Consider the following 19925-nt stretch of genomic DNA (forward strand, 5'->3'; position numbering starts at 1 on the left):
ATGTCTCTAGAGCCAGCTACTGTAGCCGGGGATCGGACCACCAAGATCCTCGCCTTTGGCCGCCACCCAACTCACTACGCACCCGACCCCTTTTCCCCATGGTGGTGAGCCCATTGGACGGGGCACCCATGTTGCCTCTCCGGGCTTTGCCCGGCCAGGCCCCATGGGTGCAGGCCCGGCCACCAGGTGCTTGCCGCCGAGCCCCACCTCCAGGCCTGGCTCCAGAGGGCGCCTCTGTGACCTGCGACCAGGCAAGCATTCTGCTTTCTTTTTCATTTCTTTCATTCATTCTTCTCAACATTCTTATTCTCGCTCATGAAGAGGGGGCCAAGATTCCTGCTGAGAGGTGACTAAGTCTCAGGGATCTCGTTTGATGTGAGTCCCGTGTCTGATATGCAAAAAAATGTGAAGGGACGCATAACTAAAGGTGAACTAAAACTCATGCATTGTAAAATGCATTATACATATGTAGAAGGGTTTCCAGAATGTTGAGGTAAATTTTGGGGGTGGGTATTATACATGGGTGCGCATTATACACAAGAAATTACAGTAATGACTATAACGAGTATACATAATACACTCTCATACGAATACCAAACAACATACCTCATTCTGCTCCTCATGCTCCAGGATGGCCTGCAGGAAGACGCGGCGCTCGTGGCCGGACGACTTCTGGTCGAACATGCCGGCCTGGATCACCTTCTGGTCGACGTTGAGCTTGTACTTGGCGGCTGCCAGGATCTTCTCCTCCACGCTGTTGACGGTGCACAGGCGCAGCACGCGCACCTCGTTCTGCTGGCCGATGCGGTGTGCGCGGTCCTGCGCCTGGAGGTCCTGGAAATGGTTGGCCAGATACGCCTGTTTTATTTGATATACTTGGGTACGTCTGCATGTGTGTGTGTGGCTGTAAACCACCCTGACGTATCCCAGTGGAGACCCTTTAATTGTTTTGGATGAGCCCAAAAAAATTGCAAATACAAATAATTGTGGTTTTATTTGTTTTTGATTGAAAAACTTCTTGTTTCAGGTAAAAAAAAAAAAAAAAACCTCTTTGAAGATACATGCTTTGTGATGCTTGTTGTTTATGTTAATGAGACAGCACGGTGTGCTAGGTGGCACATCTGCCTCACAGTTCTGAGGCCCGGGGTTCAAATCCTGGCCCCACCTGTGTGGAGTTTGCATATTCTCCCCGTGCCTGCGTGGGTTTTCCCCGGGTGCTCCGGTTTCCTCCCACCTCCCAAAAACATACATGGTAGGTTAATTGAAGACCCTAAATTGCCCGTAGGTGTGAATGTGAGTGTGAATGGCACCAGCATGCCCGTGACCCGAGTGAGGATAAGTGGTACGGAAGATGAATGAATGAATAATGAATAAATAAGTTGGAAGTACATGCTTTTCACTGGAAAGTTGAGCACATTTTGTATAATTAGTTTTGTATATGATTTGAATAATAAATATTTGTATTAAATTCCGCTTCCTCGCTTGTTGCTGCCAATTAGGAAGCATGTTTGTCTATTTTTTAAAATCCTAAATCACAAACGTATTATTGTGTTTTTACAGAAAAAAAAAAAAACTGTAGATACTATACATTCCTTTTTTCAACATTGGTCAATGTTTTATCTATATATACACACACACACATACATACACACACACACACACACACACACACAGTGGGTACGGAAAGTATTCAGACCCCCTTAAATTTTTCACTCTTTGTATATTGCAGGCACTTGCTAAAATTATATACGAAAATTTTTTTCCTCAATGTTAAAGTTTTTCGTACCTGGATTTGGGGATCCTCTCCCATTACTCCTTGCAGATCCTCTCCAGTTCTGTCAGGTTGGATGGTGAACGTTGGTGGACAGCCATTTTCAGGTCTCTTCAGACATGCTCAATTAGGTTTAAGTCAGGGCTCTGACTGGGCCATTCAAGAACAGTCACGGAGTTGTTCTGAAGCCACTCCTTCGTCATTTTAGCTGTGTGCTTAGGGTCATTGCCTTGTTGGAAGGTGAAACTTTGGCCCAGACTGAGGTCCTGAGCACTCTGGAGAAGGTTTTCTACCAGGATATCCCTGTACTTGGCCGCATTCATCTTTCCTTCGATTGCAACCAGTCGTCCTGTCCCTGCAGCTGAAAAACACTCCCACAGCATGATGCTGCCACCACCATGCTTCACTGTTGGGACTGTATTGGACAAGTAATGAGCAGTGCCTGGTTTTCTCCACACATACCGCTTAGAATTAAGGTAAAAAAAGTTCTATTTTGGTCTCATCAGACCAGCAAATCTTATTTCTCACCATCTTGGTGTCCTTCAGGTGTTTTTTAGCCAACTCCATGCGGGCTTTCATGTGTCTTGCACTGAGGAGAGGCTTCCGTCGGGCCACTCTGCCATAAAGCCCAGACTGGTGGAGGGATGGAGTGATTGTTGACTTTCTAGAACTTTCTCCCATCCCCCGACTGCATTTCTGGAGCTCAGCCACAGTGATCTTTGGGTTCTTCTTTACCTCTCTCACCAAGGGTCTTCTCCCCAGATTGCTCAGTTTGGCCGGACGGCCAGTTCTAGGAAGGGTTCTGGTCGTCCCAAACGTCTTCCATTTAAGGATTATGGAGGCCACTGTGTTCTTAGGAACCTTAAGTGCAGCAGAAATTGTTTTGTAACCTTGGCCAGATCTGTGCCTTGCTACAATTCTGTCTCTGAGCTCTTCAGGCAGTTCGTTTGACCTCATGATTCTCATTTGCTCTGACATGCACTGTGATCTGTACGGTCTTATATAGACAGGTGTGTGGATTTCCTAATCAAGTCCAATCAGTATAATCAAAGACAGCTGGACTCCAATGAAGATGTAGAACCATCTCAAGCATGATCAGAAGAAATGGACAGCACCAGTTAAATATATGAGTGTCACAGCAAAGGGTCTGAATACTTATGGATGTGTGATATTTCAGTTTTTCTTTTTTAATAAATCTGCAAAAATTTCAACAATTTCGTTTTTTTCTGTCAATATTGGGTGCTGTGTGTACATTAATGAGGAAAAAAATACTTGAATGATTTGAGCAAATGGCTGCAATATAACAGAGTGAAAAGGTTAAGGGGGTCTGAATACTTTCTGTACCCACTGTATATATATATATATTAAATTATATATAAATAAACATTTGTATTCACATCCACTATCTAACTTATTGCTGTGCAATGAGAAGTATGTCACTCTAATGATCACCGTATCTATTACATTAGATAATAGGTTACGGAAAAGAGCGAGAGAGAAAGAGGGGTCAGTCTGCGCGGTTTAGCAGCCCTTCCAGCAATCCCACTGCAGGCCCAGACCCCTCTTCACCCCCCACGGGCCCGAAGGAGCCCATGCAACTTGGTAGGACTCGTTTAGATCCTAAGGAGTGTCTGCGCCGCGTCAGTCAGCGGCTATTTATTTATTGTGGGTAGCCAAGTCACTTCATCACCACATGCCCACTAAAACTAAAGTCAGGGCTCCCCACGAATCGAGAAGCACCATTGTGAGCCAAACTAAATCCTCTCTCCCTCTCGCATGACCGTTCCTGCTTGCATCATTGGACCCGACTGCAATACCCCAGTCACCGCTGTCATCGACTCCAGCGCAGACAAGTGCTTTATTAAAGGTCAGCGAACAAAGATTGAAAACAATTTCTTGATAACTGTAGAAACCCTTTACAAACCACATCTGGCATTTCGAAGTGATTATATATTAGATATACAGCAGTTAAATGGATAAATATGATGCAGAAAAAGCCTTCCGCTTTTTGCATCTAGCGCCTTCCGGTCTAATACCTATAGTCGTGCTAAAAAATATTGGCACCCCTGTGGTGCCATTATTTGAAGCCATGACTATAAAAAGACATCCTTTTGACATACCGTCACATCGAGCCAGTGGCCACTCTTTTTTTCTGTTGTACAGCTGCTACTTGGCTGCTCATCGTCGTCACTGTCAGGTTCCGACCTCCTGATCGGCTCAAACGTATGCTTTGACGATGCCAAGTTCAGTTGGGTGTATGTCGAAATCCTCTTCCTCCTCATAGTCCAACACGTTGCTCGCTATTGCGTATAGCGTGCTGTGTTTGTCAATTGCAACGTCACTTCTGGTACACCTTGTGGTGGACAGGGTAACTACACCCCGGTGTCTTGAGCTTCGGGTATGTGCGCGGAGGGCTCAATATGCGTCATAAAAACCAAATTTTTAGCTATACTATGGTTGAAAACTTGCTGGAAGTTACGTGCATGTATTACATAACATATAAACAATGCAAATATGAATTTTAACTGACCCCATAACATCTTTGTCATCTGACCTTTAATGAGGGCTTGGCATGTCAGCTTCAGCTATCCCTCCAACAACTCCCGTCGTCCTCTAAAAAGGTTACGGCCCTGGACGGGTGACTTATCTCCCCAGTTAACCACCAGACGGTACTGCTCACCCTTCTCATTTCAGGAAATCACCGTGAAACCCTCCAGCTCTTTGTCATTCCCTCCCCGGAGACTCCATTAGTCCTTGGTATCTCTTGCCTCAAGAAACACAACCCTGCAATAGATCGGACCCACCAGTCAATCACTGGTTGGAGTCATTTCTGCCACGCCCACTGTCTTCTTTCAGCCGTCCCGACCTCCAGCAAACGTCAGTTACTCCAATCGATCTCTCCCAGAAGAATATCATGACTGCTCCCCTGTTTTCAGTAAGGATCTTGCCATCTATCTTCCCCCCCACTACCCCTATGACTGCACCATTGACCTCCTGCCGGGAGCCCCTCTCCCCTCCAGCCGCCTCTTCAACCTTTCCCGTCCTGAAAAAAGTGCTATGGAACTCTATATCCGTGACTCCCTCGCCGCTGGACTTATTCGGCCCTCCTCTTCCCCCCTGGGTTTTGGGCTGGGTTCTTCTTCGTCCAGAAGAAGGATACCACTCTCCGCCCCTGCATTGACTTCCGTGGTCTCAATGAGATCACTGTTAAGAACAAAGCCCCACTGCCTCTCATTGACCCTTCGTTTGAACCCCTCTGCGACGCCCAGATCTTCAGAAAGTTGGACCGGCGCAACATCATCTCATCAGCATTAAAGAGGGGGCCGAATGGAAAACTGCCTTCAATACTCCCCTTGGGCACTTCGAATATATGGTCATGCCCTTTGGATTAGCCAACCACAGTTTTTCAAACATTCATCAACGACGTCCTCAGTGATATGCTGAACTCTGCGACGCCCAGATCTTCAGAAAGTTGGACCGGCGCAACATCATCTCATCAGCATTAAAGAGGGGGCCGAATGGAAAACTGCCTTCAATACTCCCCTTGGGCACTTCGAATATATGGTCATGCCCTTTGGATTAGCCAACCACAGTTTTTCAAACATTCATCAACGACGTCCTCAGTGATATGCTGAACCAGTTCGTCTTTGTCTACTTAGACGACATCCTCATCTTCTCCCACTCACTGGAAGAACATCGTCAACATGTCCGCCAAGTCCTTCAGCGCCTACTCGAGAACCGCCCATTTGTGAAACCCGAAAAGTGTGAATTCCACCTACCGAAAAGCGTGAATTCCACCTCCCCTCTGTACACTTTCTGGAATACATCATTGCCAAGGCACAACTACAACAGGACCCGGCTATAAGCCCAGGCAGTCGTCAACTGGCCCGTTCCCTCCACCCGCAAAAAGCTGCAACGTTTCCTAGCTTTTGCAAACTTTTACCACTTATTCATGTGGGACTACAGTAAGGTGACCATTCCTCTCACCTGTCTCACTTCCACCAACTCCCCATTTGATTGGACCCTGGTTGCCTCCCAATCCTTTAAACACCTGAAAGAACTATTCACCAGAGCCCCCATCCTGAGCCACCCCGACCCCTCCCTCCAGTTCGTTGTCGAGGTTGACGCCTCAGACACAGGAGCTGGGGCTGTCCTCTCTCAGCGGGATCCCGAAACCCAGAAACTACATCCCTGTGCCTTCTTCTCCCGTCGCCAGTCACCATCCGAACGCAATTAGGACGTAGGAAATCATGCGCTGCTGGCCATCGTTGGGGTCCTGAAGGAATAGAGGCACTGGCTGAAGTGTACCGGAACTCCTTTCATCATATGGACAGCCCACAAGAACATTGCCTATCGCCGCTCTGCTAAGCGCCTTAACCCCCGGCATGCTCGTTGGGCCTTGTTCCTCAGCCGATTCAACTTCAGTCTCCCTTTCCGCCCTGGGTCACGTAACAGCAAGCCTGATAGCCTCTCTCGCCTCTATTCACTCCAGCTCTGTTGTCCCATCCTTCCCTCCTCCTGTTTTGTTGGGGCTGCCACTTGGAAGATCGAACAAATGGTTAAGAAGGCTCAAAGAACCCAACCTGACCCCAAGACCGTCTCTTAGTGCCCGATTCAGCCTGCTCCAAAGTTCTTCAGTGGGCACATAATTCCCAGCTCACCTGTGATCCCGGAATCAACTGAACCATCCAATTCATCCAACAACACTTCTGGTGGCCCAGCCTGGCTCAAGACACCCATGAGTTTGTTCTAGCCTGCTGCGTCTGCCCCCAGCTGGTCTGCTGCGCCCATTACCCATCCCAAGCCGCCCCTGGTCCCACATTGCTTTGGACTTTGTCATCGCACTACCCCCCTCTGAGGGAAACACTGTCATTCTTACCGTAATAGATCGTTTGTCCAAGTGTGTCCACTACGTACCCCTTCCTAAGTTACCTTCGAGACTGCTAACCTTCTAGTCCTTCATGTGTACAAACTTCATGGTTTCCCCATATACATGGTCTCAGACCGAGGTCCTCAGTTCTCCTCCCAGCTCTGGAAGGAGTTCTGCAAGGCGGTGGGCGCAGCAGCGAGTCTGTCTTCTGGCTAACATCCACAGTCCACCGGCCAAACGGAGCGTGCAAACCAAAATCTGGAGTCCGCTCTTCACTGCATTGCCGCACGCAAGCCCGCCTCCTGGAGCACCTTTCTCCTATGAGTCGAATATGCCCACAACTCCCTCACCAGTTCCGCCACAGGTATGTCTCCCTTCATGCTATGGTTTCCAACCCCCTCTGTTTAAGGAACAGGAGCATCATGTGGCGGTCCCGTTGGTGAGGCAGAACCTGTGGCGGATCCAAACTATTTGGAAGGACGCCAGGGCAGCCCTCAATCGGTTGGCCGAAAGAAACAAGCGGTTGGCGGATCTTCATCGCTCTCCTACACCGGAATACAAGATGGGTCAGATGGTGTGGCTCTCCTCCCGTGACCTCCCTCTCCAAACCGAATCACGCAAGCTCACGCCACGTTTCATTGGACCTTTTCCGATCACCAAAATCGGCAATCCCACCTCTATACAGTTGAAGCTTTCCCAGTCTCGCAAGATCCATCCCACATTTCATGCATCTCTGCTCAAGGCTGTCTCCACCAGTACTCTTACACCCCTTCGGCCGTGCTCCCTCCACCCCCCCCCCGAATTATCGACAATTATCCTGCCTTCACTGTGTCTCGCATCCTTGATGTGCGGCCCCGGGGTAGGGGGTTTCAGTTCTTGGTGGAGTGGGAGGGTTATGGTCCGGAGAAGCGTGCCAGGGTCTTTCGCAAGCTGATTTTGAATGACTCATTAATTAGGGACTTTTATGCGGCTCACCCTGAGAAGGCTGGTAGGACACCAGGAGGCGTCCGTTGGGGGGAGGGGGTTTACTGTCATGATTTGGTGGCCTGCAGTTCCTCTTTTGGAGCTTGGGCGGCGCTTTGTGCCCCGCTCTCTTCTCCCTCTCTCCAGCAATTACCACCTCCTCGCCTGCGCACCTGTTCCCAATCAGCACCCACCACTGCCTGTATTTAAGCCAGCCGGACACAGGGATCCGGTGCCAGAGTATTCTCGCTCCCACGCGGTACAATAGCCTACGCATTGCTCCTCGACAGTAAGATTGATTCGCTGACTCCCGTGCTTGTACTTACTCCCTGGTGTTTCTCCTCCTTTAGTGCCCTCCTGTGTGTGATGCCACAACGCTCTGATTAATTAACAAACGCACGCTGGTGCTAACAAAATTTATCGGTATGCACGTGTCATGAATGCGACTGTGATTTTGGGCATAAACTCAAGTTCTGCGCAGAGTAAGAATATATCTATGCATGTATTAGTGAATGAGGCCCAGTGTGTTTATAGACTATGTTGTCAGTTTATGTACAAATAGTTGACAATTTTTGATTTTTCTCATTCATTTAAGCTAGCCAATGAAAGCATAGATAGAGTGCAGTTACTCCACACAGTTGGTGAATTACATTTCCTTCAAAGCTTTTGGCAAAAAACATGGTCAATTTCAGCTACTATTTTAGTGCCGTGCTAAGATGTAATGGTTGCTCTAATAACTCTAAAGACCTGATGCGGGTTCCAGTCACTGTCAAAGATGATGACGGTGTCAGCGGCCTGCAGGTTGAGTCCGAGGCCGCCGGCCCGGGTGCTGAGCAGGAAGATGAAGTATTGCGATCCCGACTCGTTGAACTTCTTCAACAGCAACGCTCGATCGTCAGACTTAGTGGTTCCTGGAAGGATTGAAGAGCGTGACGTTGCGGTTGACAAGGCAAAACGTGATGAAACAACCCATAAACCTCTTTACAAGGCTATTCAATTACCCGGGTATACATCACATAAATATGCTAATTTCTCTTTTCATTTTCAAGTTGAAAAGCTGTTTGTCGAGCATTTTAATTAAGTTGGTTATCATGCAACTACACCTTTACATCCATCCGTACTTTGGAATTGATTAACTGCCTATATTATAATGATTAAAACATACTGCATCAACCTGCTACTTGTGGACTTCTAGCTAGGGGTGGGCGATATGGCCAAATAAAAATATCTTTATATATTTTTAAATTTTACTATAACGATAATTTGACAATATCCTTTTTAAAAAAACAACGGGTAAATCTCTACTTGATTGCCAGGACAGCATTTCAGAACAACAGCGCTTGCTTATTTTTTAAAGTTCTTCATACAACTTCCAAAAAACATTGCATGAGAATATTGTATGGCAATATTTAACAATTAATTACTTCTTTATGCCCAGGCTGTATACAGGAGAATATGCCAAATCAGGTTTGTGCAATAGTATTTTAGTTAAGCTTTTGTTAAACAAAAACAAAAAAAATGTAAAGAAATGTCAAAAAATTAAGATGACATCAAAATATGAAATATTTTAAACCAAATAGACAAGTTTGTCACTATAGCACACACTGGCAGAAAGATATGTACTTGATGGCGTTGTTTATGTCTTGCCAACGTTTACTTTAGTTTAATCATATAGTCCTTATTTTCTCAATGACTCGCCGTGGGTTTTCTGAGTGTGTTTTGCAGATTTTCCTCATCTTTTCTTTCGCGGAGGACATGGATGGATGGATACCTTATTTATCCCGTGAGGGAAATTAGATTTGGTTGCTTCATAAAAGTTTTAAAATCTTTCCACATGACTAGGTGTTTCTTATGAAGAGTGAAATGAAAAAAGATAAAAGCTTTACACTGAAGTGCACACGCAATTCTGAAACGATATGTGACGTCATGAAAGCTGAATCATTTTATTTTTATTTTTTTTATTCCCGGTGACAAATTTAACAGCTGATATTGGTAATACAGTACAGGGTTCAATGCCGTAAAGCAGTGGGTGATTGTTGACAGGATAGTGAAATACAGTATTTACTTACAAACAGCTGCGGCAGTAGGGCTATGCTAGCTAGTTTCTCCATTAGCCTCACCAGCAGTCGGGATGACTTTGACAGCACACAGTTTTCTTTGTAAATCCCCCTCTGCAGGTTTATTTGTATCTTAACTTTTTATTTTTTTTATTATTATTATCTTGCACCAGGAGTGAACGTGTTATCCGGGTACATGACCTCTGTAGCTTTCAGTACATTGCCAGTGGTCACGTGGGAGGTGGAAAATACCATAAAAAATCCGTAAATCCATGGTGTTAAAACTAAACACTAAGATGCACCACAGTAATACATACATTACGAAAGAACAAGCAAACCTTAGTATTAATCATAATGCTAAGACAATAAATTAGAAAAACAAATTAGGATCGCATCACCACTAACATTTATTGCATATAAATATATCAATGGGTAAAACGTCATGGGTGCACCTTATACATAGGAAGAAGGGTTTTCCTGACTTTTGGAGTCAATTTTGGGGGTGCCCATTATACTCGAGAGCGTATTATACACAAGACATTACGGTAACTTTATATCCACCTGAACTCTGGAATTGATTAGTTGCCTATATTAAAATGATTAATATCAAGCTGCTACTTGTGGACTTCTAACACACAACCTGTAGCAAAATAAGCGAATATTATGATTTTTCCCACAATAAAGAGTATAACACGTCATCCATCAGTCAAGTGCTGCTATCACAATGTGTTCCACAAAGAAATAGATGACTGTTCAGTCAGCCTTTCAGGTGTGTATTAAGTATGTACTTGGATCAGTTCTTCCCTCTTCCAAAATGTCTTTTTTAAATGCTATTTCTCTGTCTGCTTTATTTTACAGTGAACCCCCACCAATTCGTGATTGACCACTTGCGCTTTCTCCTGCAGAATATAACAAACTATTGGCTGAAAAACACAGCTACTTGTGCCATATTTTTCTGCTCTTTCTGTAACACCCTAAGATAGCACTTAAATGCCGTGCTCCTTCTAAGACGCCATGTTAAAGGAACCGTAGCTAGCACTGGCCCCCGACCAGCCTGACAGCAAACAACAGCATGCTGGAAGATTCCAGTAGTGGTCCAAAAGGCAAATCCGGAGAAAACAGGGTGGTAAACGTCTCAAGATGATGTAAAGACTAGTCCGGATCAGTACTGGCAGTGTTGGAAGTTAACAGTTGATCAGCTGCTAAGGACTAGTTGCACAACATGGAGCTCACAAGATAAAGGGTTCTATTTCCGTGACGAGAACAAATCCATCGATGCGCATTGCCATAACTCTGCGAGGAGGCGGGTTAGACAGGGTATTTGTAATTTGGTAGACGAGCACAGCTGGCATACTCCCGTCGTGGAAGTGAACACAGCTCGACTTCATTCCCCGGCATTCAAAGCGGCTTCTTTCATTCCCTTTATTTGAGGCACAATGATGGTCTCACATGGAGATGTCTGTGTGGAAGAGAGAGTCCGTGCATGACTGGAGCGTTATCACTGCTCTTGGCTGCTGAGGCAAAAGACAACAGCTTTTGCGCTTGCACAAAAATCAAGAGACACCACCATTGCGCTGAAGCACACATTGCAGTCTATGAAAATATAGCCCAAAGACTCAAAGAGCCGAATATTGTACTCAAGTAAGAGTACTGTTACTTTAGAATAATATGACTCAAGTACAGACGGTGTGCAGACATGTGACTTTCTTGTGTCGTTTGATTGGTGAACTTGAGTCAAACGTGGTTACATTGGCTTGGTGCAACGGCGCAATTGCGGAAGTCAAAAACAAAAGTCTAAAAATAGATCATGCATGCAATAACTGATAAAGTAGCGAGTGACATGTAGATCATTGTGGGGGAGAAAAAGTACTGTTTCTTCTTAACATAAATATTCAAGACAAAGTAAAACGTATGATGCATTAAAACTACTCTGACAAGTACAATTTATCCCAAACGTTACTTGAGTAATTGTAACGGAGTAAATATAGCGTGTTCCTCTGGTCGTTTGAGATATAGGTATTTAAAAAATGAGAGTATCCATGTACCACAGAATCAAAAACTGAGTACCGTGGTACCTTGACTTTTGAGTGCCCCAACTGAAGAGTTTTTTTTAGTTACAAGGCATCGAGATGCCAGCGCTCAAGTGAAAAAAAACAACAAATGGAGCAATGAAGGCAAATGATGCAAGCCTCCTCCAGCAGAGAGCTCGGTTTTTATTTATTTATTTATTAAAATTTTTAAACAACCATTATGGAGAGCTCGGTGAAGCTACAATGCGAACATGCAGAGTAGCAATGTGCACTAGGTCAAAATGGTGGCGCTCATGGGCTGTATTGCAGCACTTGTCAGTAAGAAGTATTTTATTCTTTGACTCGTTTTGAGCGGCACGGCAACTGGTTAGCACATCTGCCTCACATTTTTGAGAACCGGAGTTCATTTCCCGGCCTTGCCTGTGTGGAGTTTGCAAGTTCTCCCTGTGCCTGCGTGGGTTTTCTCCGGGTACTCCGGTTTCCTCCCACATCCCACCCCCCAAAAAATGCATAGTAGGTTAATTGAGGACTCTAAATTGCCCGTCGGTGTGAATGTGAGTGAAATGGTTGTTTGTTTATATGTGCCCTGCGATTGGCTGGCGTAACCTGCAAAGCTTCGGTTGTCACGTCGGGGTTTGATCCCAAACACTAGTGAATAGCGATGGTTTAATATAGTTCCAAAAGCATATTGCTATCCATGACATCCACTAGCCAGAGGCTGAGCTGCACTGTTTGTTTACAGAGATGACACCTGGCAAGGAGCGCAAGGCAGTTACACTTCCTGTCCCTCACCTGCACGCTACCAAAAATCCCAAAACAAATACTGTACATGTACTGTTAAATCTTCACTGTTGGTGTATTAATACTGTACTGTGAGGTGCAATCTTACCATCCAGACGCAAATACTGAAAGTTGCGGTAGCCAAAGTAGTCCTCCATGATGGTCATGAGTGTGGTCATCTGGCAGAAGAGCAGCACCCGGTGGTTGGTGGCCTGCAGCTTGGGCAGTATGCGGTCCAGGAGCTCAAATTTCCCGGAGGCTCGATACAGGTCTGGCCTGTGTTGGGACCGGACGGCACAAAACGGATAATTACTGAGGAACAGCTCAGTTAAGAGGCGAGAGACCCCTTTGGTTAATTTCCATCGCTCATTAATTAACCTTAATTAGCCCCTTCAGAGAACGTCCGCTGTACATGCGGCAGCCAATAACGTCAGAGCTAATTCCCATCACAGTGAAGGCCTTTAATAACTGCACAGGCACTGTCTTTGGTAACATTTTAGGGCCATATTCTCCCATGTGATTCAGTCAGAAAAGGCGTGTAACTACGTGCTTTTCTGGCTGCATGCATTCTCCCGCCAACTCAAATCTGTAATTTACGACACTTCCTGCCAGCTATGAAATCTGGGTGGAGCAACACTGAAATCTGGGCATTCTCTCTCAAATCTGTCAATGTGCGTATTCTCCATTGGACATAAGCACCTTTCCTCTTCCGCACTCCAGAGACTGTTGCAAGTCTAGCGCCCTGTGAAGGGGAAACATCATATTGCACGTTTTAATTCAGTTAAAAGCTCCGACGGCCGGTGACGGCCCGGCGGCTGAGGGTGCCGGACACACCTGGTCCATGACGCTCACCTACACTCATGACTGCCCAACGGCTTTAATGTGTCCGTACAACATTACGCCAATGGCTAAACATCGACATCATATTAATCGGTAAAAATATCAGCATCTTTTGACTTTTTTCCACTTGCGAGGAGCTTTTCGGCTTAAAACATGCTGCTACAGCTCATTTCTTTGAAAGCACCGCTCAGTATTTCAACAACTGCAGTAATTGTAATGGTGAGTTACTGAAGATTAGATCATTAGTTTTTATTTGATCTATGTCGGTTGTGAAATTGGTTTAAGTGACTTGCCCACTTTCTGTGGCGCAAACTGTTTTCAGGGCACCACTGATCAACAACGGCTGCTTCACACCGTTTTCTATTGATGGACCTCCAAATGTGTGGTCAGTCATGAGCACAGTATTCTGATTAAATTACTTTTATTGGATTTATTTCATACAGAATCAAAAAAACATGCTCTCCTACATGTGTTGGAGTGGTGGGCATGTCAGCGGTGCGCATGTCTCACTGGCAATGATCAACTTCCTTATTTGCTACGGAAGTTAATTTTTCATTTAAAGTGTGATATATTTTACAAATAGATTTCTATGGCGTTCACGTCTCAGGAAGACTCCAGGCTCCAGCTTCAGACTTCAATGAGTCACGCCTCATGGGCAGTTGCGTACACATTAGCCGGTTACGCACGGTGGATGTATCACAATATATTGTTTGAGCATCATCATCGCAATCTACATGTGCGGAATAGTCAAATTGGAGGGTCCTGCACAATGTTGGTGTATTGATAGTAGGCTTTACGCGATCAAGATTTTTGGGGCCGATCACCAATCAACGAGTTGAAAAAAACGATAACCGATCACAAGATGGAGGAATGTGTCTATTTAAATGACCCGTTCATTTACTGTATACACTTGTGTACTTAATTGCTCAAAAAAAAAAAATTACAATAATGTATCTTTGTTCATCTATTTATGCCAGTGAGGCATAGTGACAGACAGAACAAATGATAAATGGTCTTCTATTAGATGGCAGGAAGTACATACAGTAATTAATGTATCCACTTTTTGTGACATTTTTGTTTGTCCCGTGAGATTTTTCAATTGTAAAATATGTTCCTTGGCTCCATAAAGGTTGGAAATCACTGCTCTAGTCAGATCGTATCCTCACAAGGGTTGCAGGTGTGCTGGAGCCCATCCCAAAAAAGACAAATTTCACCAAGGCTCAAGTAGGACTTGATACTTGAGTTTTTACAGATGCGCTATTAAGACAGCTAAGAACTGTTTTAAAATTATGAAAAAAATGCTTATGACCCCTTTAAAGGCAGAGAGTGCAGAAAAAAAACTCATAGGAGAACATGTAACTAGTAAATTTAATCTTTTTTCACATCAAATCTGTTTGAAGCTAAAGCATTTGCCCACACATGCAGTAGCAGCTCATCATTAACCGCTATCGGCGGAGGCGCATCAATTATCAGCCGACACCATCACGCTGTGCTAATAACGAGCTGTAGACAATGCTCAGTAAGTACTGGCACACAATGCTGGCTTCACATCTTGTCATAAATTCTGTCAAGAATGGATAGGTAGATAGATGAAAGAAAGCTTTTTCGATCAACTTACCCGCTGATGATGCCGTTGGGGTAGCCCAAATGCTCAGCAAACGACTCCTACATTGGAGAATTGAACAATCAAAGAGCAGCTCTACTGGGATAAAAGTACAGTATCCATCCATCTTATCTATCGGGCTGGGCATTGTTAAAGGAGAACCTCACGATTAAATTTTGACTCTTTTGGTTGCAATTCGATTCGATATTGATTCTTTAGGTTGCAATTCAATTCAATATTGCTATAAATGCTTGATATCGAGTCAGTAAGAAGTAGCAATATGCAAATGAGTAGATTTTGACAATTTTGAAATATTTATTATTGATGCCATGTAAACATACAGTGGGGCAAAAATGTATTTAGTTAGCCCCAAATTGTGCAAGTTCTCACACTTAAAAAAAATGTGAGAGGACTGTAATTTTCATCATAGGTATACCTTACTTATGAGAGACAAAGTGAGAAAAAACGAATGAATAAAATCCAGAAAAATCACATTGTCTGATTTTTAAAGAATATATAAGCAGATTATGGTGGAAAATAAGTATTTGGTAAATAACAAAGGTTCATCTCATCTTTGTTATATACACTTTGTTGGCAATAGGTCAAACGTTTTTTATAAGTCTTCACAAGGTTTTCACATACTGTTGCTGGTATTTTGGCCCATTCCTCCATGCAGAGCTCCTCTAGAGCAGTGATGTTTTCGGGCTGTCACTGGGCAACACAGACTTTCAACTCCTTCCAAAGATTTTCTATGGGGTAGAGATCTGGAGACTGACTAGGCCATTCCAGGACCTTGAAATGCTTCTTACGAAGCCACGCCTTTGTTGCCCGGGTGGTGATCCCGGGTTTGGGATCATTGTCATGCTTAAAGACTCAGCCACGTTTCATCTTCAATGCCCTTGCTGATGGAAGGAGGTTTTCACTCAAAATCTCACGATACATGGCCCCATTCATTCTTTCCTTTACACAGATCAGTCGTCCTGGTCCCTTTGCAGAAAAACAGCTCCAAAGCATGACGTTTCCACCCCCATGCTTTACAGTAGGTATGGGGTTCTTCAGATGCAACTCAGCATTCTTTTTCCTCCAAACACGACAAGTTCCGTTTTTACCAAAAAGCTCTATTTTGGTTTCATCTGACATTATCGCAATCCTCTTTTGGATCACCCAAATACTCTCTAGCAAACTTCAGACGGGCCTGGACATGTACTGGCTTAAGCAGAGGGACACGTCTGGCACTGCAGGATTTGAGTCACTGGCGGCGTAGTGTGTTACTGATGGTAGCCTTTGTTACTTTGGTCCCAGCTCTCTACAGGTCATTCACTAGGTCCCCCCCGTGCGGTTCTGGGATTTTTGCTCACCGTTCCTGTGATCATTTTGATCCCAAGGGGTGAGATCTTGCGTGGAGCTCCAGATCGAGGCAGATTATCAGTGGTCTTGTATGTCTTCAATGTTCTAATAATTGCTCCCACAGTAGATACCAAAGCAATCTTCATACCAAACTGCTTACCTATTGCAGATTCAGTCTTCCCAGTTTGGTGCAGGTCTACAATTTTGTTTCTGGTGTCCTTTGACAGCTCTTTAGTCTTGGCCATAGTGGAGTTTGGAGTGAGACTGTTTGAGGTTGTGGACAGGTGTCTTTTATACTGATAACGCGTTCAAACAGGTGCCATTAATACAGGTAACGAGTGGAGGACAGAGGAGCCTCTTAAAGAAGAAGTTACAGGCCTGTGAGTTATAACTGTGATGAAAATTACAGGCCTCTCTCATCTTTTTAAGTTGGTGGCTGACAAAATACATTTTTGCCCCACTGTATGTCGTATGCCACGTCATATTTTTTACGCAATAAAATATCTGAAAATAAAAGTTTTTGCATATGGAGTACAAAAGTACAAAAAACATGACAGTTGTGTTTAAACTGTAAACCGCATGTTATCGTAAATGTTTATCTCCTGTTGTAAATTGTAATAAAAAAAAAAAATTGGCACAATAACTTATTAGTGCATATGGAGTACAAAAGTAAACATGATGACAGCTCTGCATTGAGAAAGTAAAATGCATGTATACGTAAACAATATTTTATTACTTATTAGGGTTAGAGCTACTATTATTATTTGCTGGGTTTTTAAGTAATACCAAATTAAGTAGCATGTTTGCGGCATTGTGACAACTGCTGATGCTTTCTTCGTTAAACCCCATTTATTTATTTCCTCTGTCAACAAGTTCACTATGTTGCTCCCTGTGTGGTTTCCATGCAGGCCTCGTCTTCAGAACATTTGACACACGTAAGAAATAAAATGAGAAAAGGTAGTTATGTACGTAGGGGTCAACCGCTCTTTCGGCCGACTTCAACGACTCCAAAACCGCTGTGCTCTATTTTTTTGACTTGCATTAATCCAGCGTGGTGCGTGGCCTAACTCTGCAAGGTAGCGGGTTACACCAGGTTGTTGTAAACTTGCAGATGCGCGTAGCCAGTCAATTTAATAAAAGGGGTTGTCTGCACTGGTGGGTGTAAAAACTGCCAACTTAATTCGCCAATCAAAGCGGCTTATAATTCATTCATTCCCTTTAAGTGAGGAGCAATGATGGTCTCGCATGAATGGAGACAGCAATCCATGCATGACTGGAGCATTGTCACTTGGCCAGTGTGGCAGAAGACAACCTAATACAGGATACAGGATGAGCTGGTGATAACTGCGAGCAACTTAAATATGTCCATGGACCTCATGAATATATCCCCACCCATGCACGACCGTTCATGCATGAGTACCCTCCCTCCCCAAAGCTGCGTGCTAGCCAGTGGGGTGAAGGAAATAAAAATGGGCTAATAATGATGATGATAAACAAAATGAAATATGTCTGTTCCACCCCACATGTCCGCGGAGCTGAAGTATCTGTCTGCCCACTCTGCAATGAGGTGAGCTACACCGGGTCTTTGTACTTTAGTGGACCGGTGTATCCCCAGCGCATTTAAAATGGGACGCTGGTGTGTGCGTCACCAAAGCTTCAATACTCTCCAATCGAAGCGGGTTATTATATACCCTTTAAAAACGATGCAAATAGTCTCACATAGTGAGATCATATAAGCGGAAGAGGACTCAACGACCCGTGTGTGACTGCAGCATTCAACGTTAGCGGTATACCCTTATTAAATACAGCATGAACTGGTGAAAAACCGATGCGACTTAAATGTGTCCGTGGACCTCATTGATCTATATCCCCTCTGGTGATCAGTCGTTTCCACTAACTAACCATCCATCTATCTGTTTGTTTCCACTAACTAACCATCTATCTATCTATTCGTTTCCACTAACTAACCATCTATCTATCCATCTCCCTACCTATCTATCTACCTGCCTACCTACCTACCCACCAACCCAATCAGCACCAAACGGAGCTCACCTCGATATGCTGGAACATGTATGGGTGGTTGCAGATCTTCTTCAGCTGCATGATGGTGTTCATCAGGGTCTTCGCACCACCTTTGCCCTGAGACCATGGTACCGCAGTCAAGCAATAGTCAATATGATGTGCAAAAGCAATGCCGATTAGGTTGTAGGGGTCCCAACGTGTTTGTACCTTCTTGTCTTTCTCGGAACCGTCGGTGAGGAGGATTCCCTTCTGCATGTGCCGGTATAAGACCTTTTGTATGGCAGACATATCGCATTTAATAACATACTCCACCTGTGCAAAGGACAAATGAAAAACTGTCAAATTGGAAGTGTAAGATGACACTTTTGGCACATAGTGGTCATAAAAACACAGAATGTAAACACACATGGAATATCTTTAGTATTAATCCAATGAATCCTAACAAGTGTTATACATTAATTCCTGTAGTTTGAAAGCAGATCAGTTGAAAACTCCAATGGAATATGCATTAAAAAAGTAATATTTTCAAATAGCGAGCAAACCGCCTCTGGTTGGAGCCACCGCATATAGAGGAAAAATAATGAATTCTTTTTTCAGATACTTTTGTTAATTGATTAGTTTGCTGTCAAAACCCCAATGCAATATGTAAAAAAAATAAATATTCTCAGACTTGAAAGTTCCTACGTTTTTATTAGTTTTTCTTTGAACCTGCTAATTATGTCTGGTAATGCAGAAAACTCAAAAATATTAGTTTGCTAATTATCCTCAAAATCAGTTTGACGATGTCAGAACCCTAATGTGATATGCTCAAATAGTTCTTGTTAAAGTCAGCTAATCAGGTCTGGTAATGCAGATTAAACGCCAAAATGAGATCCAGATTTGTTAATCAATTACTGGTGTTACAGGCCAATGTCATATGCTAAAAGATTATCAGACTTTAGGTTTTACAAACACCTTCATTAACTTAAGGGGAGGAGTAGGAGCAGGGAAAAATTTAAGAAAACAGATTTTTTTAGAGCATTTTTTTTAAAGAATTATTTTAAGTGTCAGAAACCCACTGTGATATTATTCTAAAATGAAGTTTCATAAAGAACTTGGAATGACTTTTTCAACTGTTACTAAAATGAGATAAATGAGATTTTAGTGTTGCATTAAAATCAGTCATCAAAATTATTATTATTATATGTGTAATTGATTTTTTCGTTCTGCTGATATTTTTTCTAACGCAATATATTATATGATGCGATTTAGCCACTGATTGATGTTAATAGCTTGTTTGTTTTTCCAGTTTAATAGAATTGGTTTCTTAGCAGTAGCTAACGCGACAAGTAATGATTGTGAATATTTATTTGGGAGGTCAATTAGGCTTAAGTCGCCAAGTATGCATAATCTTGGGGGAAGTGGAATCCTGCAGTTTAAAATATACGAGAGTTTTTATATAACCGAAGACCAACAGCATTGAATTGGTGTACATTCCCATATAGCATGAAAATAGGTGTCTGTGGTATTTTTGGTGCATTGCACGCATATATTAGATGGTGAGAAGCCCATTTTATGCATAGTGTACTGAGTGAAGTGGGCACTTTATATTGTATAAGCTGTAGATTTGTGTTTTTTTGTCATTCTAAACCTCTTGTTACAA

General features: G+C 43.7%; 1 protein-coding gene across 4 annotated transcripts in view; it reads right to left on the reverse strand.

The window, feature by feature from the left end:
• Positions 1 to 19925, reverse strand: part of smarca2 (SWI/SNF related, matrix associated, actin dependent regulator of chromatin, subfamily a, member 2) — a 92280-nt gene that overhangs the window by 21916 nt on the left and 50439 nt on the right. For 3 of the 4 annotated variants that reach the window (XM_061767094.1, XM_061767095.1, XM_061767093.1), the window contains exons 21-26: positions 18491 to 18595; positions 18314 to 18400; positions 14930 to 14976; positions 12581 to 12747; positions 8352 to 8515; positions 607 to 834 (exon numbers count right to left, since the gene is read on the reverse strand). In XM_061767094.1, the coding sequence (XP_061623078.1) occupies positions 607 to 834; positions 8352 to 8515; positions 12581 to 12747; positions 14930 to 14976; positions 18314 to 18400; positions 18491 to 18595 (798 nt within the window). Of the gene's footprint in view, positions 1 to 606; positions 835 to 1786; positions 2126 to 8351; positions 8516 to 12580; positions 12748 to 14929; positions 14977 to 18313; positions 18401 to 18490; positions 18596 to 19925 lie in introns of those variants that run through there. The other variant, XM_061767096.1, reaches the window with a different exon arrangement.

The sequence above is a fragment of the Phyllopteryx taeniolatus genome, chromosome 3, assembly GCF_024500385.1.
Source record: "Phyllopteryx taeniolatus isolate TA_2022b chromosome 3, UOR_Ptae_1.2, whole genome shotgun sequence".
Classification (NCBI taxonomy): Eukaryota; Metazoa; Chordata; class Actinopteri; order Syngnathiformes; family Syngnathidae; genus Phyllopteryx; species Phyllopteryx taeniolatus.